The sequence below is a fragment of the Salvia hispanica genome, chromosome 5 (genome assembly GCF_023119035.1).
Source record: "Salvia hispanica cultivar TCC Black 2014 chromosome 5, UniMelb_Shisp_WGS_1.0, whole genome shotgun sequence".
Lineage (NCBI taxonomy): Eukaryota > Viridiplantae > Streptophyta > Magnoliopsida > Lamiales > Lamiaceae > Salvia > Salvia hispanica.
Genome location: NC_062969.1, coordinates 14,851,657 through 14,877,153, shown reverse-complemented (window position 1 = coordinate 14,877,153; position 25,497 = coordinate 14,851,657). Strand labels below are relative to the sequence as shown.

At 35.9% G+C, this 25,497-nt stretch overlaps 1 protein-coding gene and 1 long non-coding RNA gene across 2 annotated transcripts; one reads left to right on the top strand and one right to left on the bottom strand.

Moving 5' to 3' along the window:
* The first annotated feature begins 81 nt into the window (after nt 1–81).
* LOC125191038 lies at nt 82–554 on the top strand. Its single transcript, XR_007171013.1, has 2 exons — nt 82–293; nt 426–554. It is a non-coding gene; the product is annotated as an uncharacterized LOC125191038 (long non-coding RNA).
* A 12,599-nt stretch (nt 555–13,153) lies between these two features.
* Nucleotides 13,154–15,051, bottom strand: LOC125186910 (protein DETOXIFICATION 49-like). The gene has a single exon (XM_048083396.1). It carries the CDS (start codon nt 15,015–15,017, stop codon nt 13,494–13,496), a length of 1,524 nt encoding a protein of 507 aa, XP_047939353.1. The 5' UTR covers nt 15,018–15,051; the 3' UTR covers nt 13,154–13,493.
* Between the last annotated feature and the right edge of the window lie 10,446 nt (nt 15,052–25,497).

Sequence of the window (25,497 nt, the reverse complement as noted above, 5' to 3'; positions counted from 1 at the left end):
TCAATTTGTTATTGGTTGAAAGAGTAGTTGCAATCGAGTTAAATGTTTTTGAAAATCAATATGCCTAGCTAGTTCAAAGAATATAATCATGGGGTACTGGCTTTTCGTATAATTAGAATATCAATGATAATATTTGATATTATCTATGTAACTTGATTTATCTTCCATGTGAGACTATGATCCACTTGCTCGATACCCTTTCAGATCTAAGATAGTAATGTTCAATAAATACTTTGAAAGAATTAGATGGGGGAGTTCATAAATTTAGATGTTTTGCTCTTCACTTCCAAAAGGTATTTTTCACAGAAAAATCAGAAAAAAAAAAAAGAAGAAAAAGAGGGGCTCTTATACATACAATTCTTGAATTTAGTGGTAATTGTAGACAATGATATATATCATCTAATATTTGTTATCTGCATTTTCAGGGATTTTGGTGGCGAATTTCATTTTGCTTGGGCATGCACCACAATATTGGCTAGATAAGTTTCTCTTATTAACTTTCTATCGAATAATTTCGAGCTATTTTGATATTGCTATTTATTTATTTATTTATCGCGTTGCAATTTTGTTGATTTGAACTTGACTATGCATATCTTTGCTTATTATTGAGGCGTGAGAGTTAACATATGCTAAATTTTTGAAAAGTAAACTTAGATCGACGTGATGCATGAATTATGCTAGCTTGTCTCAACATGGCCCTTTACGATAAGACGAGTAGCTATAATAATTTTAAATATATAAGAGTTGTGAAAAATCGGCTCAAAAATTTCAAGACCAAACACTAATATCGTTCTTTCAATTTCAGATGTAGTGGGAGACTATTTTCACGTACTACATATTATAACGGTGATAATTGCATCTCTTTAGTAGTATATTTTTAAAGAATGTAAATGCAACTTAATATTACTAGCTATTTTGGTATATTCACCAAAATTAATCTATTTACAATTTCTAGTTTTACATGGTTCGGTATTTCTTCATTTCCTAGACATTAATTTGTTATTACTAACACGTTATTCTTAAGATAGGACTATTTTTTCATTCACAATACACCAATTAGTATTAAATTATTTTTATTAAATTACTACTTGCTTGGTTGCTGGCAAAGGACGTAGGTGACGTGAAAATTTAGGGAGAACTATCCCGACGAGTAATCGAAAGAATATAATCTTGGATAAATTGAATTGATTAATTACGATTCAATAATTGAATGTTCAAAGTTCAAAATATTTTTGACTAGTTTTGGATTGCATCGCAGGTATCTCACTCTAGTAAACTTAAATAAATAAATGCGAGAATCTTTTAAAATCGTATAAATTATTATGTTGTGATTAGTGACGTAAACTACGTCGTTACAATCTGAGTGGGCGTTTTCATTGGGCCGCATAAATATATATAATATTGGGCGGCTTTAATTAGCTTTAGTGATAATCAATCCATTTTATGTGCTTTGACAAATTTAATTAACTCAATATAACCATGAAGTTCCATTTGGCACAACGCACTGCTGAATGGGTATCTTGATTTTGCCTTTTACTAGTATTATATTATAATTATAATTAAAAGTGGCCGAAACGTGTTGGATTATCTCATTCATAAACTGTTTGTTGTGCGTAGGCATACATGTGTATAAATATTGATTATAATAAAATGTAGGAGTAGCTTTAAAGTTAAGCAAATTTAAAAATCAATAAACACATAAATTTAAAAAATTAGGACAACAAAGTCCTAAGAGCATCCGCGGTGGGGCGTTGTCCGTCCGTGCCAGCGGCAAGCCCCACTGTTGTCCATCGTTGCAAGCCGTCTGTCTGTGCCAGCGGCACGGCGCTGCTCTTAAATAAGAGCACGTCTGTGCCGTTTAGCAGCCTTACGTGGCATCTCGCGATTGGCCAACAGCATAGCCGTTGGCAAATTTTATTTATTTACTTTTTTTGAAAAAAAAAATAGAAATTAATTAAAATATATATTTTTCTACTTCCCAATAAATTATATCCGCTTTCTACACACTTTTTATTTTTATTTTCAATTTTTTCCCCCAAAATTCACATTTTCATCTATAAATACCCCCACTTCAACACAAAAAAATTCCCACCACACTACACAATTCTCATCTATTATATCATCTAAATTCTCCCATCTATTCTCTCATCAATTCTCATCTATTCTCTCATCTAAATTCCCATCACACTACACAATGTCCGGCTCTGGCGATCACCCCCCCCGACTCCCGCGGTTGGAACCACGAATGGTTCGGCTCACAACCATTCCCTAGTCCGGAAACGCAATTTTCGGCCCCTCCTCAAACCCAAGGATCTCAAGTTCCGGGTGGCTACCGGCCTTACCCGGTGGACGACCAAGATGCCCCCGATGGCGATACGGGTGGGCACCCTAAACTGGATCGGGAGGGAGCGGCATCTCTACTCCTACTCCTACTCCTACTTCTACTCCTACTCCTACTCCTCCTATTCGTGGTACCCGCACCCCTAACACTCTGGATGATATGATGCAGTTATTCAAAGCCAACTTGGCAGTCTCCGAAGATCCGGACGTTGGCACGAACCAAAGCGGGAAAACGATTTGGTGGCGCGTCACTCGTATGTACAATGAAAACCGGCTCGAGGGAACCATCTATCGCAATGATAGTACAGTGCGCAATTCCATCTACAGATCCAACGACGCAATCGGTAAGTTCCAGGGGTATTACCTCCAGGAAGAGCGGTCGGCGAGGAGCGGCAAGAGCGAGCTCGACATCATTAGTGCTACCTTGGCGACCTACCAATCCTTGAACTTGAAACCGTTCAAGTACCTTAGCTTATGGTAGGAGGCGCGCCATCATGAGAAGTATATGGGTGGCGTAGTAGCATACTCCTCCAGCAAACGGTCGAGGTCGGTAGCCCTATCCGACGGCACTTTTGATGAAGTGGCTACCCAGCTTGCCGGAACTAACTTGGGTTGCCCCGACGCTGGCCCAAGCAGTTCCCGCCGGCCGCAAGGAAAGAAGAAGGCGATGGCCAACCGCCGTCGCGCCCCGACTCCATACGCCCCCACCCCCGCTCCCTTTGTGCCACCTCAACCCCCGACCAACTCGTTGTGGGCCCTCTTGGGTCATCTCAATGCGACCGATAGGTCTAACATGACTCCCGACCAACTTGCAACACATGTGGCAATGATACGGGGTCTCCGAAGAACATTGGGGATAGGGGACTAGTCTTCCACGGGGTATTTTTTAGTCTTTAATTATGTAATTTTTAATTTGTAGGATTTTAATTATGTATTTTTTTTATTTTCTAGGATTTTAATTATATATTTTTATTTTTTAGGATTTTAATTATGTATTTTTTATTTTTTAGAATTTAATTATATATTTTTTATATTTTAGTGTATTTTTATAATGTAGAATTTTTTTTAGTAATTGAAGTATTTAAATTGAATAATAGAATGGTGGGATCCTTGAGCTTGTCCTTGCGGAAGAGTATGGATGTGAGTGTTGTGCTCTTGCCTAAGGACAAGGAGTAAAAGTGGGTTTGGGCTCGCCTCCATGCTCTTATTTAAGAGCACGGATAGGGATGCTCTAAGCAAACAATTTATAGAACAATCAATACGAGTACTTATAATTAGAATCCACAAAATAAACATGGTCTTCGTGCATTGGTATCTCTTCATACTATCAGTTTATTATTTCCTCCGTTTCAACTATGATGATAAACTTTTACTTTTAGTTTATTTCAAGTAGGATACGTATTTCTATTTTTGGTATCTTTCTCTATCCAATTAATACATGCAATTATTTTTTTCTTTCTATTAAATATTCAACTTTCTTTCTCTTTCTATTTAATATTTACACCCACTCTTTTTCTGAATCCCTATCCAATCATTAATCAACAAATCCTAAAATCACGTGCCAACTAAGAAATATGTCATCTTAACCAGGACGGAGGGGAGTGCTTTTTTTTCATTTTGTTTTCATTAAGTTTTATCTCTACTGTTTTAATTAAATTTTATAGAACTAATTAGAGATTCAGATATTAATCCAATCCAATTAAGGTTAATAGAATTATTATTTAGTTATATAATTATCAGCAAAAAGTTTATTATTAATGTTGATTGCAAATATTTAATTTAATAATTGAATTTCACTACATGATATATTTTTTTATTTTATATTAAATATTAATAAAATAGTTAAATTAATACTTAGAGCATCTCCAAGGGGAGAGGTAAATGGAGGAGTAAAGTCATATAACTACCATATTTATCTTTTCTCCATGAAAAATCATTCTTCGAGGGAAGAAGTATTTGAGAAGATATTATGCCTTTTCCCATTTTCCATTTTGAAGATGTATCTTTACCTCTCCATCATCGGAGAGGTAAAATCATATAACCACCATATTTGTCTTCTTTTCATAAAATATCATTCTCCAAGTGGGAAGGCATTTGAGAAGATATTATATTTTATATTTTTTTAATGCATTTTGTATTATTATTTTATTTTTTTTAAATGATATACATTTCTATATACCTTTTCCTTTGAACGTATTACTTTTATGGAGGGTATAATTCACTTTTTGAGAAGGTAAATAGATGATATACCTCTTTCATTTAGCTTTCCTTGTTAGAGTTGCTCTTACATACAGCGGTACAAAAATAAAAAATAATTTGTAACAATGAAAGCACATAAATAATTTGTAACAATGGAGCTTTCATATTAGTTCTTCCAATTTGTTCAAAGATTAGAACTAAAATAAAAATAATACTCCCCTTGTTAGAGTTGCTCTTACATACAGCGGTAAAAAATAATTTGTAACAATGAAAGCACATAAATAATTTGTAACAATGGAGCTTTCATATTAGTTCTTCCAATTTGTTCAAAGATTAGAACTAAAATAAAAATAATACTCCGTACATTTTAATTAAGTTATAGAATTTGGGCAGATCTCGATCGTTGTTACCTATTAAAATTGGGCAAAATCCAAGGTAGTCAAAACGATAGAAAGAAGTGAACAAGAATACCGTGAACTTTTTCTAGATATATATACAACCACAAACATAAATCCTCTGACACTTGGTACTTTAATTTGGTCTACGTGGCACACTCATTACATTACTCTCTCTTGTTTCATGAAAAATGAAACAATTTAATTTTTGGATAGTTATGCAAACGTTTTTTAAAATGCAAATAAAATTATCTCTACTTTTAATTTCCTCTTTTTTATTTTACTTTTTTTTCATTAATTCACAAAATAATACGGTATAAAATCACGTGCTAAAAACTAAATGTTTTATATTTATCAGATCGGAGTAAATATTCATTTGGATTTGCAAATATCAATATTCTAATCATCGTTAACCTATAATCATAACTCCAATTTGATATATATATTACTAACCTATCTCATAAACCTAGCAAAGTATTAGAATTTTAGTTATTGTTTTTCATTTTCATTAACCTTGGTGGAAAATTTAGGACCGCTATGTTGCGGGATAAGTGGTTTCATAATATGCAAAAATTATGCACAAGGAGTAGTAATTCACATTAGGAAACAACCTAAGATAAATCTTAATTGAAAATCAATACATTTTAATTAGTACTGTAATAACTTATAAAGAAACAATTTCTGAAACTTTTAGTCTTCCGATAATTAAAAAGACATCATATCGACATAATTCCTAGTTATTAAAGCTCCACGACCTAATACTTTTCCTCCATTTTCTTCAACTTCCATCATATACTTACCATTAAATAACAGATAATTGATTTTATTCTAACATAAAATGGCCGCCAAATCCACGAAAGCCATAGAGTGACATGCGTTTTAACTGCCCATCACTTGGGCATTATAATAATCTTTAAACAATTCAAAAGGCAGCCGACATAATTTTTTACTATTAATTAATTTTAGGACCTTAGGCTTGTTAAATGTTAATAGTACAATATAGACTGTACAATATATATTCATATATATTCCAAATTCACACCTATCTTCTATTTCCTCATCACCATCAAAATTGTACGCGAAATCTATTTTATGGGGTCAAAAGCTATAAGTAATACAAATACTTGCAAATTATTAATGTTTCAAATTATGATATCTCTTAACCCCTTTGAGAAGGTATGTATTTTTCTAACACAAGACACCCCCATTTGACAATATCCTAGATACTAAATAACTACTCATAATTTTGAGGTATCATATGTTACAAACACCCTTTGGATGGAATGGAGGAATCTATTTGTATAAAAGCAGCGATATTAAATTAATTAGGAAAAACTTAATCTCAGGATTAATACGTAACCACACATGTAAGCATCGGAATTTTTACATCAAATCTTGATTTCATTTTTTAAAACAAAGATCAGGCGCCGCATATGTCCACTCTCACAAAAAAAAATTACTCTTTAATCTTTATTGATTACTATATAGGCCGACTTTTGATGCTGTAAAATCTTCTCTTATTTTGTTAGTTCATATTCCATGTTTCCACTTCAATCAATAGAATAACATAATCAAACTTTTGTTGACTAGACTCACTAATTAAACTTGGAAGTTGAGAAGTCGATATGATAACATTGTAGTTGAAGATGTGCTATATTTTATTTTTTATACGGTAGTTGTTATAGAGTTATAATTCTTTTAGTGCATAATTATTTACTCAATTTCAACTACAAGAATAAAAAATAAAATAATTAGATTGAGTTAAAAAAAATCGAATTTTAAAAATATGAAGGTAATTTTAAGGGTGTTTTAGTTCATTTTAGAAATTTAAATTTGAAAAACACGCAAATCATTTTAGACCATTTTAGTTCATTGAGAAAATTCAATATAAAAAAATAAGAAGACAATTTTAAGATCATTTTAATTCATACACATTTACAATTTATTTCAAATAAATTAAAATGATCCTTAAATGACCTTTGTATTTTAGAATGAACCAAAACGCCTAATAAAATGACCTCCGCATTTTCAAAATCTATTTAATCTTGTCCTTCAATTTTTTTATTGTAATAATTAAGATTTGATCCATGTTATGGATTGAAATTTGGTTAATTTTTAACATTTTTACCTTATTTTATTTTTCATCCATCAATAATGCAAAATCATAACTATAGTCATATGCATTGTATAGCGTGGACATAATTACTTTCCCAATCACCATGGACATGGATACGAATTCAGTAATTATATTTGACTACAAATTTAATTAAATTAAACTTACAAATATAAAATTTATCTTAACTATTCAAATATTTTAATAATAAAATACTAACTCGGCCCTAAAAAATACTCCCTCCGTCTCACTTTAGGAGTTCCCGGTTTATCATTTTTTGGTGTCTCACTTTAGGAGTCCCGGTTGGATATTCTATAAATGGTATTAGGCCTCACATTCCACTAACCTTTTTCCACTCACATTTTATTATAAAACTAGTATAAAAAAGTAGGACCCACATTCCACTAATTTTTTCACGAGCATTCCTTTACATTTCTTAAAACTCATGCCGAACTCAACCGGGACTCCTAAAGTGGGACGAATGGAGTATAAAATTTTGAAACGATGCGAGTTTTAGTGCACAATTGATAAAATAAGAGAGAAGCATTAGTAAAGTAAGAGAGAGGAAGAGAAATAGTAATGAAAACAGTGTTAGTGAATTGTGGGGTCCACGTCCTAAAATAAAAAAGGTTTAAACGTTTCTATTTTTATGGAACAACCAAAAATGAAAATAGTTTCTATTTGTTACCGGCGAAAAAAATTCAACTACTATTTAAGTTCGTAATATTATAAGTTTAAAGTTAGTGGGAAAAAATAAATTTTTAGAATGTTTCATGCGCCAATGTCTCTATTTCTAATTTATTTTCTAAAAACTTAAATTAATTACATCCTCCGTCTGTCGTTTATAGTCTCATTTTGATTCGGTATGCGTTTTTAAGAAGTTAGTTGACTTTGTAAAGGAAAATGGATAAATGAGTTAGTGGAATGTGGACCCCACTTTTATATATTGGTTTTATAGTAATAGTAGAATATAAGTGTAATTAGTCATGTGAACGGTGGTCCTTTTATCTAAAATGAAAAAAAAAAACATATGAGATTTTAAATCAGGGTCCACGGATATCCCAAGTTAGAAAATTGGGAATTTAAAGTTTATAAATTCAACTGCTGACCCTTCTGATCTGAGTGTGGATTGAAGGCCCACCGCGTCTCGCAATTTCTTCTTGTTTTTGACTTTTAGATTTCAAATAATTAAAATTCCGACATAATCTTTTTAATTTTTGTTAGTTTTTACTAGATTAATAGTACTATATTGATCTTATTGTCAAGAGAATCCGGATCCTGATTCCTTAGAGTATTTAATTACTTTATTAATGTAGAGAAATTAATAATCAATGGCAATGCGTGAACAACCAGACATAATACGAAGATTGGTTCGGAAACAGAATAAATATTAACGGAAATTGCAGTCACCCCAAGAATCTAATTTATAAATAGTGATACGTGGATAAAGTTAAGTCACCGATATTTAGTTAAAAATTATTGGATTCATCGACTAGGGAAAATTACGACTACTTAGTATACTTAGTAGTATATAAACAAGTTTGATGCAGTCGATCTAATCCTAGGAAACAGTAATAATGATACTCTAACTGTAATATTGGTTAGGTGTTAATTACGATCCCATCTTAAACAAGTGTTGTTCCTTGTTCGAGGCGAAATCCTATATTCAAGAATCATGGTACAATGGTGCTTCTTTATTATCAATGTAATAAAATCTACTTCGCTACACTACAAAATAAAAATGACTAAGCGTATTTTTTTATTCAATTAAGAACACTACAATCTATTTCTATACAAATACATCATTTATAATTCAAAAACGTTTTCATTTTTCATGTCTCACGGAAGTGAAAATGTTCTAACTAGCAAAAGATTGAGCTGTGTTAGTTAACAGTTTGTTTTCTTGGCCCCATAAGTATTAGCTAATTTAAAAATATTTTCAATATAAGTAAATTTTTCTCAAAGTTTGTGTGCTTATAAAATGAGTTTGTTGTATTGCTAGTGACAGTAGTATTTTCCAAGAATAGTATTACCTCCGTTCACAAAAAAATGTACAACTTGTAAATATCACGAGTTTCAAAATGCGTAACTAGTAAAGTACTCCCTCCGTTCCATAGTAATAGAGCCGTTTTTCCATTTCCGTCTGTTCCATAGTAATATAGTCATTTCCCTTTTTAGTAAAAGTCAACACATTTTTCCACACCTACTTTACTCTCTCTTACTTTTTTCTCTCTTCATCTCTCTACCTTTTTCATTTTCCACTTTATTCTCTCTTTACTTAACTCACCTAACACAATTTTTCTTAATCTTCGTGCCGAAAATTTTTGCCTCCATTACTATGGAACGGAGGGAGTATGAGAAAGAGGGAAAAATATGGTGTAAATAGTGTTAGTAGATTGTTGGGTCCATATTAATAGATTATTGTTTAAAACTTTTCATGTTTAGAATTAGTCTAATTTTATTGGACGATCTAAAAACTAATACTTACTATTCCGAGGACATATTGATGATGATCATGGAATTTCATGTGAACATAACAATCGCTAACATTGTGTATCTATTCGTAGTTTGAGCATTTTGCTTCTTTATTAAAAAAAAAAACTATTCGTTGTATTACTTTTTTTTTATTCTAATACCTCATAAATTGTTACCAAGATCACAAATTTATATGTTATAATACTCTCTCCGTCTATAAAAAGCATTATTTATTTTTTGTTTCATCTTGTTAAAGTGATAAAAAATGAATTTTAAATTATGTTATACTCTCTCCATGTAAAAAGTAGTCTTATTTGTGAACAACACGAATTTTAATGAAAAATTGGTAAAGTAAAAGAGAAGAAGAATATTTTCATTATTTTCTATGGTTTATAATTTGGAATTCATGTTGAATATGAGTGGCTAGACACTTTATGTGAGATTCTTGGTGATTATGTATAGTTCAGATTAATTTGATTAAATTTGTTCACATGCTCTTGATTGCATAATTAGATTAATCGGCGGACCAAATAGTTAAGTTAGACATAAATATAATAAACACGATTATGAATAGAATCCAGGAGGATTGAGATTTTGCATGAGGACTTAGATCATAGATTATTAGGGAATTAAGCACTAGACATTTGAGGGACACCCTAATGATAGAGGATAATACATAGGTAATGTATTTAGACATAAGACTCAATCTAAATGAGCGATAGTCCTACCAATGCTATGCTAGAGACATATAAAGAGCATGTGAATCAAAAAGATTAACAACATTGAATATATGTATTGAACCCTTGAATCCTACATTCGTTTTCCACAAGTCTCATGATAAACACGGATTTTGGACGTTTTTAAAGCCTAGATTTGACTCCTTTTGAAGCTCATTCATGCAAAATATATTATATGATTGCATAATTTATAAATATGATATTTGGACTTATTTTGTGATAAATGTACAAAACAGACTTAGAAAAAAACCAGAAAAATGTCAGAATTGATGTTCGGAGAAAAGGTATTCGCATAATTAAGTAAAATTGGGGACAACGTATTTTCACATAGAAAGCATAATTTAAATTATAATAAATGAATTAGAGTCGGATGCAAATTGTGAATTTAGGCAAATGTCATGTTATTTCCATAAAGAAACTTAAGGTAACTGTGCAGTTGGTCTGGGAAAAAAAAGAGAAGATATCTCTCGATTATGTGAAATTGTGAATAATTAATTAGATTCGCTTGACTTCCACCCTAGAAGTATGTGAATTTTAGGCAAGTTGGGAATATGATTTTATAGTTTTGATGTTGAGCGTGGACCAATAAATCTTACTATCATTCTTCCATCTTAATTCTACGCGATTTTTCTCTTGGAATTACAAAGATAACATTATTTTTATGGTGCATGTACAAATTGTGGTTCTAGAAAACAATATTTCCAAGAATAGTAAAGATTCGTATGCCTCAAGGAGAGAGAATATATGCGAATTTGCATGGTTCTTACTTCACTCCTTGGCTTCATGATGAGACCATTTAGCAAATTTTGTACGTACGTTAAATTACTCAAAGAGAATCGGATCTTGTTGATTCCCATGATCATATGACCTCAAATTTGATCTTAATTTCTCACTACGAAAAGTTGTTTGAAGGATTATCAAAAGTAGTTTTGACTCGATGAGATATATAGAACATGAACCCTTTATTTCACATGAGTGTTAGCAAAGATAAAGAAACTAAATATGTGCCTTTACAAACTAATTTGATTTATATAACTATTCAAAATTTCAATAATTGTATCACGTTACATTTATTTTAATTAATGTGCACTTTAACTGTATATGCATAAAATAATTGTTCATAATCATAGTAATAATGAAATTAGGATGGAAGGTTCCATATATTGATTTCAACGTATGACCAACCCGTGAGATGGAGATATGTAAGATATTGAGAGTGTTTCTAATTTACTTTTCCCTCCTTTAGTGGGATTTAAACTAAATGAATACGAGTGATTCGACAAAGAGGGTTTAGATTACAAGTTAAAACATAGCTAAGTGCTATAAAAGTTAAGCATTATTTAAACTAAAAGATGACGAGTGATTTGACAAAGAGGGTTTAGATTATATATAGCTAAGTGCTATCAAAGTTAAAATTAAAATTAAAATTGAAAAAAATGCCATTTAAATAATAACTTTTGGTTAACTGTTGGTCATTTTCATAATTTACACTAGTAGTTAATTAAATTGCAATTTTTGTACTCGCTTAAAATCGCAACTTTTGGTTGATTTTTGGGCATTTCATACAAATTTCATCAAAATTTTATTTGTATGGAATAATTGAGAAATGTGAAATTATGATTTAATTAGCTAATTTATAAGTTATAAAATTAACAAGAAGTCAACCAAAAGTTGTGATTTAAATAAAAATGTCTCCAATTTTAAAAAATAGTAAAAACTTAAAATTTTGTTATTAATTTGACTGAGTTGTGCTAAGCCAAATACAAGGTCAATATTACACAAATCTTGGTTTGAAATCAAACTCTTTGTCCCTTCTTCCATTCGTCTTTTTTGTTTCGTTATTGGAGAAGTACTTGTTGAGAATATTCAAGTCTTCCTCAAATTAATTAGTTAGACGTTCTCAACATATGTTGGCTGTCGAGCCCTCAATGTTTTTGTTATTAAATCTTTAATTTCAAGGGTCAAAGGTCAGAAACATGGTTTTTTTTTTCCTAAGTGGAATTATGCAAATATATCACAGTATTTGCATGAAAATAAGCCATTCGTGGAAATAAAATCTACTAGAATTCAATTTTTTTTTATGCCCATCAGGTAAATCTATAGTTAAAGAGCATCCACGATGCTCGCCCCACTAGTCCGCCCTAGTGGTTGTCATATTAGCATTTTTTAGTCCGGCTCTTCCTTCCGCAGTAGTTTCACCCTAGTGCCTGCCCTATCAATTACACCCATTTTTCATTTAATTTCTAATGTTATGTTTTTTTTCACATATTATAAATTACGTCATCGGCAAAGTAGTCTTCAAACAAACGTTGATGAGCTACGTCATGCTCTCGGCGGACGGATGTCAGATGGGCCTTGGGACCTGTTCTTCAATCTGCTCTTGTATTGCACGAATACCAACGAAAATCTAGTCCCCAAGCAAACATTATCCACTCCATAGCCCGATTTGGATCCTCGTCGGGTTGGAAGAGTGAATGAGTGAGTGAGTGACTGAGAAATGAATTGAGATTTGAGGATTTTGTGTGAAAAATGAGTGAAAATGAGGTGTATTTATAGATTGAAAAATTAAAAAAGAAAAAAGAAAAAACGCGTCGCTCATTCTCGTCCTTGTTCGGTGTTGTCCGTGTGCCTACAATGGGCGGACGACGCGTCGGACGAGCGATAGGCAACGCGTCATCCGCGACCGAAATGTCGGTCATCTTGCTCGTCCGGACGATCGTTTGTCCGCCTGCAATGGTCGGACGGTCGCGGACGAAGACGAGTGAGAGGACTTGTCCGGACGAATTTTGAACCATTGCGAATAGCGATAGTAAGATGAAAAATTGTATTAAGTGAATTAAGTAAGCGAAGAATAAAGTAAGAAATGAAAAAGATAGAGAGATAGAGAGAGAGAATAAAGTAAAAAAAAATATGTTGACTATTACTAGGAAAAAAAAATGAATGGAGATAGACCTTACTTATAACAAATTAAGTGTACGGTGCATTGCTTTCCCTCGTGATATTCAAAAAATTATCATCGTTGTCAAATTAATTGAATCCCACTAAGAAGCAACGCGAAGTTACATCCTTACCCTTACCTGAAAAATATCATATCTAAACTACCCTTTCCTCTTCTCCATCCAATAGTATGATACCAAAAAATAAAAATAAAAAAAAATCAGTGATAATTAATTATTCTATGTAGTCATACGATATCTAGCTATACTCCTAGAAGAAATTAAGAAAAAAAAAAAATCAACAGAGACAATCTTGTTGGTTTTCCGATATTAGCTTATGATGATGATCAAATTGTTGATCATCATATTCTCCGGTGAGCTCCTCCGCTCTCCGGGCCTCGAATTCCCAATCCGTTCTGAGCAGCACCACCATCATTGTGATCATACACGAAGCTTGGGCCGCCAACAGCCCGATCCACAGGCCCTCAAAATCCATTTTGCAGTAGAAAGCCAATCCTACCGCCACCGGCATCCCCACCAGATAGAAGCATCCCAAGTTGATATTCGCCCCCACCTTGGGCCGGGCCGTGCCCCTCAGCACCCCGCACCCCGTCGTCTGCGGGCAGTTCCCCAGCTCACACAGCCCGATTATCGGGAGGACCAGCGACGTCAGCGCGATGATCTCCTCGTCGTCCGTGAACATACGAGCCCACACCTTCCTCACCGCCACCGCAAAGAAGAGGGCCGAGAATCCCATTAAGAAGCTAAGGGAGAGCCCGGTGAGAGCCGCGAATTTGGCCCGGCCCGGCCTCCGGGCCCCTACCTCGTTCCCGACTCTCGTCGAGACGCTGAAGCTGAGGGAGGAAGGGAATATGTAGATCAATGAAGTGGTTTGGATGAGAATTCCCATTGATGCGACGGTCGCTTTGGGGTTGAGGAGAAGGCCGCAGAGGAGGATCATGATCTCGTACCACCACCATTCCAAGCAGACGGAAATGCAGCTCGGAATGGCTAAGTTGAGGAGGGATTTCCATCCGGTGAGGCATTCCCTGGTGAAGCCGCCCCACGTCTCTGTGCACCTCTTGGAGATGATTAAATATATCACGAGCGAAACGACAACGTTGAAGTTAGTCCAGATGGAGCCTAGCGCTACGCCTTGGATGCCAAGGCTGAGCTTGGTTACTAAGAGGTAATTGATGGGGACGTGGAGGAGGACGGAGGCCGCGGCGCATAAGGTTAATGGCATGGTGATTGACTGGCTCCGTAGATAAATCCGGAGAGGGTGGAGGAGCGACTGCGCGAATAAATCGGGTATGGAGTAGAGGAGGTAGGTCTGGGCCTGGGCCGCGATGGATGGGTCTTGGCCGCAGAGGAGGAGGATGCGGTCCATGTTGAGCCAGAGGAGGGAAATGGGGAGGGAGGCGAGGAGGAGGAGGAGGACGGTGCGCTGGAGGGCGAGGCCGAGGAGGGTGTATTTCTTGGCGCCGAAGGCCTGGCCGCAGATGGGCTCCATGCCAACAGCGAGGCCGGAAAGGATTGAGTAGCCGGTGATGTTGGCGAAGCCTACTGCGAGGGAGCCGCCAGCGAGGGCGAGGTCGCCAAGGCGGCCTAAGAAGAGCATTGAGATCATGGAGCGGGAGTAGAGGAGGAGGCCCGTGAGGATCATGGGGAAGGCGATGCGGCCGAGGGAGAAGGCCTCTCTAACGGCCTTCTCCGCGGTTGGCTCTTGCTGGGGTTTGGGGATCAACTTGGTCAAGATGTCGGGTTCTTGGGGTGATTTTGATGGGGAGTTGCATTTCATGTTGGTGGTTTGTTGGCACATTTTGGGCAAACAGAGAGAGAGAAAGAGAGAGAGGGTTGGAGGGGAATTCACAAGGGAGAGGAAATGAGGTATATATAGGGAGCATGAACGGCTATTGTGCCTGTCGTTTTGCGACCGGCGAAACTCAAACTACTATGTGTGCGTGTGCGGGTGCGGCCATGTTTTTTTAATACCACTTAGATTCTACAGTCGTAAATTTGGATTTCTACTTTTCTTGACCCGACTTTATCACCTTGTATTTGTTCATGTACCCACAATTATATTGAATCTTTCACAACTAGCCACTTGGAATCTTCTAGAAGACTATAACCTTCCACTAATGAAATGAGATTAACGGCTAACTGCTGTTTAAGGAGACTTAAAAGAATAGGTGTGAACATTAATAGTATATACTAAAATAAAGTGTGACTTAGTTTATGGAAAGATAGAAAAAGACAATTGAAAGTGTGAAATACATGTTGTTTTTGAGGTCGGCCGAAACAATCGGAATGGCTTATATTGGGCCCAAGCAGTCGTGGATTTGATCCATGCTGACAAAAAGAAACTAAGGATTTATTCAATTTCATCTTCATTCACCGAAAGTGTCGCACCATTTATATCCAAATGCTTTCGCCGTAATTCAATTTTTAGTAGTTTTCGCATAGTTAATCCAAAGTTTCTAGCTTACTTTTTGTTATCTCTTGAAATTTGTATGGTACAAGTTACAACTAAATTACAGATGAATGTGGTCAGCATCGACTTCGTAAGGTTGAAGTACAGCTCAAAACGAGTCCATGGGCGAAAACGAAATGAGAATGGTGTGACCGTGGCTACAGCCAAGAAGTATCTTTGGCCTATGGACAGCGACTCCACATCGTCTGCACCGTGTGGTCCGCAGTCAACAACCATAGGTGATAGGAGCAAGTCTCAAAAATTGACAACATTAATTTAGTTATTTTTCTAGTTTTGAAATTTCGTGTTTTAAATTTTGTTTACACACGAAATTTCCTTCTCCACCTATATAATATATCATTCCAAATTCACACATCATATACATATTATTTTTACCATATTTTATGTCGATTGAGCTTTAGAATAAGTCGAAAAAAGTTCAAGGAATTGAAGTTGAAGACTATGATGAGGACCCCATTATACTGAAATTGGTAGTAGAATCGAATTTTCTTTCTTCAATGGTCTCTCATTTTAGGTAAAAATAAAAAAATGGAACAAAAAAGTGCAGAGCACAAGTTGTAATGAGAATTGATTCAAATTCATAAATGAACACAAGTGGACCAATGATAATATTGAAGTGGAGAATACACCTGCTGTGGACATAACATTACCAGTCAATCACCAGCTATTTGATTGTGTCAACCCAAAATGGAAATCTAAGTACTGTGTCTCAATTAGTTTATGAATTAAGTTAAAGTTGTGCACTTGTGCAATATTATTGGTCAATGATTGTACAGTAGACTGAATAAAACTGCAATTGGAGTTCACACAACACACACACTAAAAGTGGTCTGGTCTATAGATCCAACAAACAAATGTGGGCTAAAAATGTCTAAATAGATGTTTTTAAGGTTTATTAATGGTCTGGTCTAACAAACGTGTGGAAACATTATACTGTAGTATTTGTTTTAGTTTTTGTTTCCAGAAGTGGAAATTTTGCATGCTTTAACTGCCGATAATGAACGAATGTCAGTCCATTACCATCCAACACGTTCAACCTATTTTATTATCTCTGCGCATATACATATTCCTTTTACATTACTTTAACAAGAAGTGGCAAAATATATTAGTACTACTAATCTAGCTGAAGTTTTTTCTGGAATCTGAGTTTGGTAAGATATATAGCTGATCCCCTTCACAATGAGATTGCGCAGAATAATGATTAATTAAAATTTTGTATTTTTAGAAAATTTAATCACTAATAATAATGATGATAATAATCTTTATTCGTATATCATTTCTACTCCATTCATTTTGACTTTTGAGTAGATATATTCCTTTTTTTTTGTGCGTAGCCATCACCCAATAGTGTGTGTTTTTAAATCAATACAATAATTTATAAGGAAATTAACAAAAATCGAGAAAATACAGGCTTGCTAATGGTCAACACCCAAATAAGGCTAGCGAGCTGTCAACAGCCAAATAAGGCTCGTGACTTCGTGAGCCTCTGACGCGGTGATTCTATCCTAAGAGCATCCGCAGCGGGTGTCCGTCCGTCCATGCCAGCGGTGGGGACATCCGCCGTCCGCCAATGCATGTCGTATGTCCGTGCCAGCGGCACGGCGCTGCTCTTAAATAAGAGCATGTTCGTGCCGCTGAGCACCCTTACGTGGCAGCTTCTGATTATGCCGTTGGCAAATTCAATTTTTCTTTTTTTTAAATGCGAAATAAATTTTAAAAAATAGTTTTAAATAAAAAAAATATTTTCCCACTTCCCAATAAATTATTTCCGTTTTATACACATTTTTAATTTAATTTTCAATTTTTTTCCCCCAGAATTCACATTTTCATCTATAAATACCCCCAATTCAACACAAAAAAATTCTCATAACACTACACAATTCTCATCTTCTATCATCTAAATTCTCTCATCTATTTTCTCATCAATTTTCTCATATTCTCTCATCTAAATTCTCACCACACTACACAATGTCCGGCTCCGGCGATTACCCCTCCGACTCCCGCGGTTGGAACCACGAATGGTTCGGCTCTGAGCCATTCTCTAGTCCGGAAACGCAATTTTCGGCCCCTCCTAAAACCCACGGAGGTATTTTTTAGTCTTCAATTATGTAATTTTTAATTTGTAGGATTTTAATTATGTATTTTTTTATTTTCTAGGATTTTAATTATGTATTTTTATTTTTTAGGATTTTAATTATGTAATTTTTATTTTTTAATGTATTTTTATAATGTAGAAATGTTTTTAGTAATTGGAGTATTTAAATTGAATAATAGAATGATGGGACCTTTGAGCTTGTCCTTAGCTAAAAGCACGACTTGGGTGTTGTGCTCTTGCCTAAGGACAAGGAGTAAAAGTGGGTCCGGCCCACTTCCGTGCTCTTAGATAAGAGCACGGATGAGGATGCTCTAAAATTAATTGGTGATAAAAGAAGGTGAACCTTAGAGAGGTTGTTTTTTTTTTTTTTTTTATATAATTGGACCAACCTTCTATCAAATTAAAAATTCAGATATAATGTGTGGTTAGTAAAATTTAATCCACATCCAATGATCCGCTCCGATACCATGATAGAACTTAATATGATTTCATTCTAAAAATTTTGTAATAAAAAGAGTGATCCACGAGACTTATATAATGGTTTCAGTCTATTTTAAACCACTATAGACAGTGACATGAGATTGACATATTTATCTAATCCACTGGTTCGGAGTAGAGCACCTTGGGAAGTCGACCCAAATATTGTGTGGTCGAGTCCATTTGAAGTAGAGGGGGTGAACATTGATGACTACTGACAAATACGAATTTTACATGTTTTTAAGGACTAGATTTGACTCGTTTTAAATAAAAATCATACAAATTAGGTTATTAAATTGCATATGTTCTATATATTGGTGTTTTGACGTGTATGTTAAGAAATGATAGAAAAAAAACCTAAAAAGGTGCAAAAAGGCCAAGGTGCAGCAGCCTCTGTTCAAGCCTATTTTGCTAGAGGTTTTGAAGTTCAATCAGTGATTAATGCATACTATTCTCTCAATCGAAATTATGTGGAGAAAGTTATGGTCAAAATACAAACATTGCGCACTGCAGTCAAAGCTGGCGGAAATTAGACGGAAATTCAAGGAAGGAAACAAAATACCATATTTTCCATTTCTTGTAGGGCACCAAAAATATCAAGACTAAACATTTTTATAGCCTATAAATATCTCATAACCTAATTGGTAATATTCATCGCAGAGCCTCCAATCCCTTTCCATCTCTACACCTTCTTCCATCCCATATTCCACACACAATTCATCCATCTTCCATCAGATCGGAGCTCTGCAAATCCAGGAAAGAGAAGACTGAAGATTGAAGATTCAACCTTGGGTTTTATCAATTTCTTTCATGTCTCGTACTTTAATTGTTGTTTTTACTAGTCTATGAGAACATCTTTTGTGGAATTTTTGGTGAGATATTCAATTGATTTTCCATGTTAGGCTTTGTAGTTATGTAGTTATTTGATTTATTCTTGTGTCTTCTATATTTAATTGATTAGTTACCTCTTGAATACATGTTAGAGTTAATTAAAGTACTCGGGAGATGAAATAAATTGACATGGAAAAGGGATAATTTCCACCTTAATTCAATAGAACTCGGGAGAGTTGAGGTTTTGTGTGGGTCTTTAATCTTTTTAACTCTTTTGGGAGTGATTGGCTAAGGATTAGAAGGGGACTTCAGTTCTAACACCTAATCTACGGATTTCTCACATCGGGAGGGGGTTTGATCTATTATGGTGATCGACATAATAACTCTAGAGACCATAATTCAAGGATATCAATTGGATAATAGCTCGTGATTGTGTTTTTGGATCCTAAAATTCTATATTCTTTCGCTTGCTTTGTACTCCCTCCGTCCCCGATTAAGAGTCACACTTGCATTTCTGCACTCGTTTTGTAAAAGTGATAATAAATAGTTAAAGTGGAAAAACGGTAAAGTAAGAGAGAGAATAATGTAAAGATGACTCTTCTCCACCTTATTCTCTATCTTATTTTACTATTTATCGACTTTAACTATTTATTATTATTTTTACAAAACGAGTGCAGAAATGCAAGTGTGATTCTTAATCGGGGACGGAGGGGGTATTATTTTGTTTTTTTATTTATTTCTGTCTAGTTTAACTAATCAACCCAAAAATCTCGTGTCTCTAGATAGTATATGACGCTTAGTATATGATAGCTAGTTATAATCTTAGTATATGATAATATATCGATCTTTAGCTATTCACCTTGTATACTTGCAAATATTTTTAGTGTAAATAAAAATTGCATCAACAACGGAACAAGTAAGATGGGGACAGCTGCAAGGGCAGCGACGAGAAACCGGTGACTAAGGTCGTGCCGAGGAAGTATACCCTTGATGAGTCATTGACTTTGGCAAAGTTCTATATCAACGTTTCTGAGGACTCCATCATTAGCACTAACTAGAAATTCAGAATGTTTTGGTACCGGGTGACCACGAAGTACAAAGCGCAACGGCCGAAGGGTAAGTACGAAATGAGGTGGAAGCACTAGGTGCGAGTCCAAAAGGACGTCGTGAAGTGGGCTGACATCTTCGCCAACACCCAGAAGATGTGGTCACAACCTTACTGACATTGTCAAGAAGTTAAATGAGGTTTTTTTTTCACGTATGAGAAGAAGCACTTCTAGTTCTCCAACGTCAGACAACTTCTCCAAATGGACCTTAAATTAAGTAGTGGACCCGAGGCTGGAAGTGGTGCGCCGAAGAGAACAAAAATCTCGCCCAATGGAGACTACTTTATGAGCGGTGGAGCTGCGTCCTTCGACTTGAATATGACGGAGGAGGATCTTGAAAAGCCCGTGTGATCTCCCGACACTCAAAAGTAATCCGATGGGGAGAAAAGCAAAGGGGAAAGGGTAATTTTTTTCAAATTAAAAAAACAACCATAATTCACATTCATTTCCTCAATGATCTCTCAAAAAATTTATTTCTCTAGAAAAATGGATCAGATTCTAAATGAGAAAGCGATTCTCGATTATGCTATTGAAAGTTTCATGGTGACCATACCTGCAATTCAAACAGAAACAGAGAACTAGATTGCTCAACACACGACGGCCGCTAATGCCTTGTATATACCACGACCGTAGAGGTATATCCAATCTCGCCTCTTAGAAGACCTAATCGAAAATGTTTGGAACCCACCAACATTTTCCATAATTGATGAACTTTCAATATTTTGATTTTTAGGATTTTTAATTTCTCAACTTCTAGAATTTTTAACTTTTTTATTTTTGATGAAGTAATTTCACGTTGTATATAGTTTTCTTATATTTTAATTTTATAATTAAAATAATGCATAATATAAATTAATGTGAAAAGCGTGAGTAGGAGCGTGGCCCAGCAAAGACTAAAGATGGAAATAATGAGATCGTAAACGGTAGAGGTGTGATGTAAGAGCATCTCCAATGGCAGTAGCCCAACCATATGACAAACACTGATTTTGCATGTTTTTAAGGACTAGATTTGACTCGTTTTAAATGTCAATCATGCAAATTATGTTTTTAAATTGTATATGTTATACATTTGGTATTTTTAATGTGTTTGTTGATATATGATAGAAAAGGATAGAAAAAAAGGTGTAAAAAGGCCAAGGTGCAGCAGCCTCTGTTCGAGCCCATTCTGCCAGCGATTTTGAAGTCCAATCAGTGCTTAGTTCATACCATTCTCTTCGTCTTTGAAAGAGCTACGCGTGGATATCTCGCACGTCTCAATCGGAGTTCTGTGGAGAAAGTTATGTCTATTCTACGAACGTTGCGCAGTGCAGTCAAAGCTGATGGGAATTTAGGCGGAAATTCACGGAAGAATAGAAATTATTATATTGTGAAGCCCAATCTCTCCCAATTATTCTAGGGTACGAAAATTATCAAGCTAAACCTTTTTCCACCCTATAAATACCTCTTAACCTAATTTATATTCTTGATCTCAGAGCCTCCAATCCTTTTCCGTCTCTACACCTTCTTCCATCTCATATTCCACACATATATTCCTTCACCTTCCATTGGAGCGGAGCTCTGCAGATCCAGGCAAGAGAAGACTGAAGATTGAAGATTCAACCTTGGGTTTTATCTATTTCTTTCATGTCTCGTACTTTATTTGTAGTTTTTACTTGTCTATGAGTAGAACATCTTTTGTGGATTTTTTGGTGAAGATATTCAATTGATTTTCCGTGTTAGCTCTTGCAGTTATTTGATTTATCCTTGTGCCTTCTATATCCAATTGATTAGCCACCTTTTGAATACATGTTAGAGTTGATTAAAGTACTCGGGAGACGAAATAATTGATTTGGGCGAGGGATAATTCACACTTTAATTCAATAGAACTCGGGAGAGTTGAAGTTTCATGTGAGATCATTGGTCTTTACAATCTTTTCGGAGTTAGGTCTAAGGATTAGAAGGGGACATCAATTATTACACCTAATCTACGGATTTCTCACCTCGGGAGGGAGTTTAATCTAGTTAAGTGACCGACTTAATAACTCTAGAGACCGTAATTCAAGGAAGCCAATTGTATTTTGAATCCTAAAATTCTACTTTCTTACGCATGTTTTGTATCATGTGTTTTTATGCTTTCTTTTATTTGGTTATTTATTTTATGTCTAGTTTAATTAATCCAAAACCAAAAACTCTGTGTCTCTAGATAGTATGTGATGCTTAGTATATGGTAGTCAGTTGCAATCTTATTCCATGTGTTTGATACCTCGGTACTGACCTTTAGCTATACTAGATCTACCCTGTAAACTTGCAGGTATATTTAGTGCTAATAAATAGTGTATCAAGTTTTTGGCGCCGTTGCCGGGAAATATTATTGCTTTAAGCTGATATTGTAAAACGGTTGATAATACTAATTTAGTGTGTAATATTTTGTATAGTTTTATTTATTTTATTTCTTTCTTCTGTTTTGCGAGGAGAGCACGAATCACAACAATGGATTAGTCTTCGCTCCGGTGCAAGATACATTCATCTGCTACAACATTTGATAGGATATTACGGAGGATGAAAAATGATCATGTTAAGGTGGATAATTTGATTTGCATATTTTATGCCTTGATATGATTAAAGTTTAGGGGATTGCCACATATTATGCATTGTACTAAAATTTTCTTCATTCTATACTCACATTGCGAAATTGTAGGTACAAAAGGCATCCCAAAGGAAGTCCCGAGAATGGGGGCTAACTTATGAGTTTCAAAGAACGTCAAGCTAAAGACGTTAACCAAGCGCTTGTTGGGAGGCAACCCAACATTGGTATCATTTTTTTCCTTATTATTATTATTATTATTATTATTATTATTATTATTATTATTATTATTATTATTATTATTATTATTTTAGTTTACTCACATCCCTACCGACTTTTCAAACTTATTCTTAACGTAGTTTTGAATAAGTTTGGGGGGATGAAGTGGTGGACCGTGAGTTTAGTTGTTTTTTTTTTTTTTTTAAATAAACCCGGGGTGAATCTTGTCATGAGCATAACATAGAAAACTTAGAAATATTCATGTTTAGGGACATCAGACCGAGTTGCCTATGATAAAAAGTTCTTTTATGTGTTGGTTGAGTTGACTTGATGCATTGATTTGAAGGTTTAGTTAAAAGGTGCACGATTAATGAATTGTTTGTTTACTTTGAATCATGCTTATACCTTGTGAGACTTGAGATATAATTTCCTTCTTGTGTGATTTATCTGCATTCATGTAATTGTTTCTAGAACTTGCTTCTAGTCTGCCTAAGTCTACATAGTGTTTAAATGATAAAAGAGGACGTTAGGCCATCCTTCTTAGCTACTTTCTATATCCTAATTATTGACCTTACTCATTACATTTTTTTCCCTAGCTAGCCACTTTGAGTCTTTAAAGCCTTTTTCTTTGGAAGCTAAATAAAGGGGAATATCCATGCACTCTTGGTGAATTTAGTTTATATTTTGTGAAAAGAGTTGGAGAGATAAGGTAGAGAGAAAAGTAGTGTGCTTACTTGTAAAAAGTGCATAGACATCTGTAGTTTGAATGAGATATTCGGTTGTGCATAAAAGAAAAAAAAAGGATGTAAAAAATAATAAAGAGAAAAGAAAAAAAAATCAAAGGAATTTGTGAAGTGAGAAGAAATTTAGACAAAGTCTAGAATTTACTGAGATTCGAATTGTAGGTGGGGTGCTAAGTTTGATGTAGTAGAACTTGATCACTTTTGCTATGTTTGGGTTTAGTCACTTTTGCTATGTTTGGGAAGTGAGAAGAAATTTAGACAAAGTCTAGAATCTAGGACCAGAAACTGTCAGCCACATCATCAGGACAGGAAACTGGACAAACAATAGCATAGCCATAGGCCAGCAAAATTATAAAAAACAAATAAATTACAATCACGCAAAATACGGAATTAAATTTAGGACACATATACTGGAAAATGCAATAATTTTATTTAAATTAAAAAAAAGTACATTAAAAAAAAACCCTCCTATTTCCACACATGATCCCTCCCTCACTCCTCGTCGCCGCCGTCGCCGCTATCTAGGAACCCAAAATCTGCCGCATCTGAGTCCCCGGCGTCTCCCGCCTCCCTACGTGCGGCAGCCAAATCGGCCCGCATACTCTGGAGGAGATCATGAAGAAACACCTTCTCCACAGGGTCAGTTGCCGTCTGCCATTCACCTATGATTTTCCACATGTTCACCTGCATTTGTTGACGCGCGAGGCGGGGAGCTCGGCTGCCGACTGGCCAGTAGGGGGGGATGCCGACTGGACCTCCTGGGACCCGTGGGCGGATCTCCTAGCTCCCCGTTGCGCCCTCTTTTGACCAACCGGACGAGTGCGGCGAGTAAACGATGGAGGGGATGGGAACTCCTGAGCATCGTCGGGGAGCTCGTGGGAACCACTGCTGCTGCTGTAATCACCGGCGAGGTTCAACCGCTGCTTCTTCAGCCAGCCAGCATCGACACCCGCCCAAAACTTCTCAGAATCCATCAGCACCTCATAGCAGTTCCAGAAGGTGAACTCCTTATAAACCCACTTCAAGGAGAAGGCAGCCTCCGCCATCCTCCTGACATCGTCGTCAGTTTGGCCACTAGTCTTCATGCAGAGGTGGTTGGCGTACAAGCCCGCAAATCGGGAGACCGCAGCCCTGATTCGGTCCCACTGCTTCCGGCACTCCTCCCTGCTGTGTGGCTTCCCGTCTGGGCAATGTGTCTTGTAGGCTGCTGCTATTTTAGCCCACAAGTTGATGATCCTTTGGTTGTTCGACTGGAGGTGATCATATGATCCTCTGATTGCTCGACTGGAGGGGATCATCGCAAACACTCACCCAAGCCTTGGACAGCGCGACGTTCTCCTCATCCGTCCACTTCCTCCGTACCTTACCCGAACTGCCGTCATCAACCGGATGCGATGACTCACCAACCACCCCTTTTCCCTTGCCCCTCTTCTTCTTCGGTGCGCCCCGGCCCTGACCTACTCCCCCTGTTTTAATGGGAGGGTCCGCATCCTCGAGATCTATCCCCAACTCCTCTAAGGAGAAAGCTTCAACCCCACTGTATTGCATCTCCGTTGGGATCGATGTGTGGGAAGAAGCAGTCAAAAAGTCAAGACTGGGGCGATAAACATTGTCCTTCCCCCCCTCCCCCCGGCATCCCCTGCATCCTCGGCTGCCACCCCAGTATAACCTGCATCCCCGGCACCCCCGGCACGCCCTGTCCGCCCTGCACCCCCTGCCACCCCGGCATACTACTACCCCCGGATGCCATCCCCGGAATCATCTACGGCCAAGG

Excerpts from the sequence above, each read along its gene's own strand:
- LOC125186910 (XM_048083396.1), bottom strand. The coding sequence starts at position 15,017 with ATGTGCCAACAAACCACCAACATGAAATGCAACTCCCCATCAAAATCA.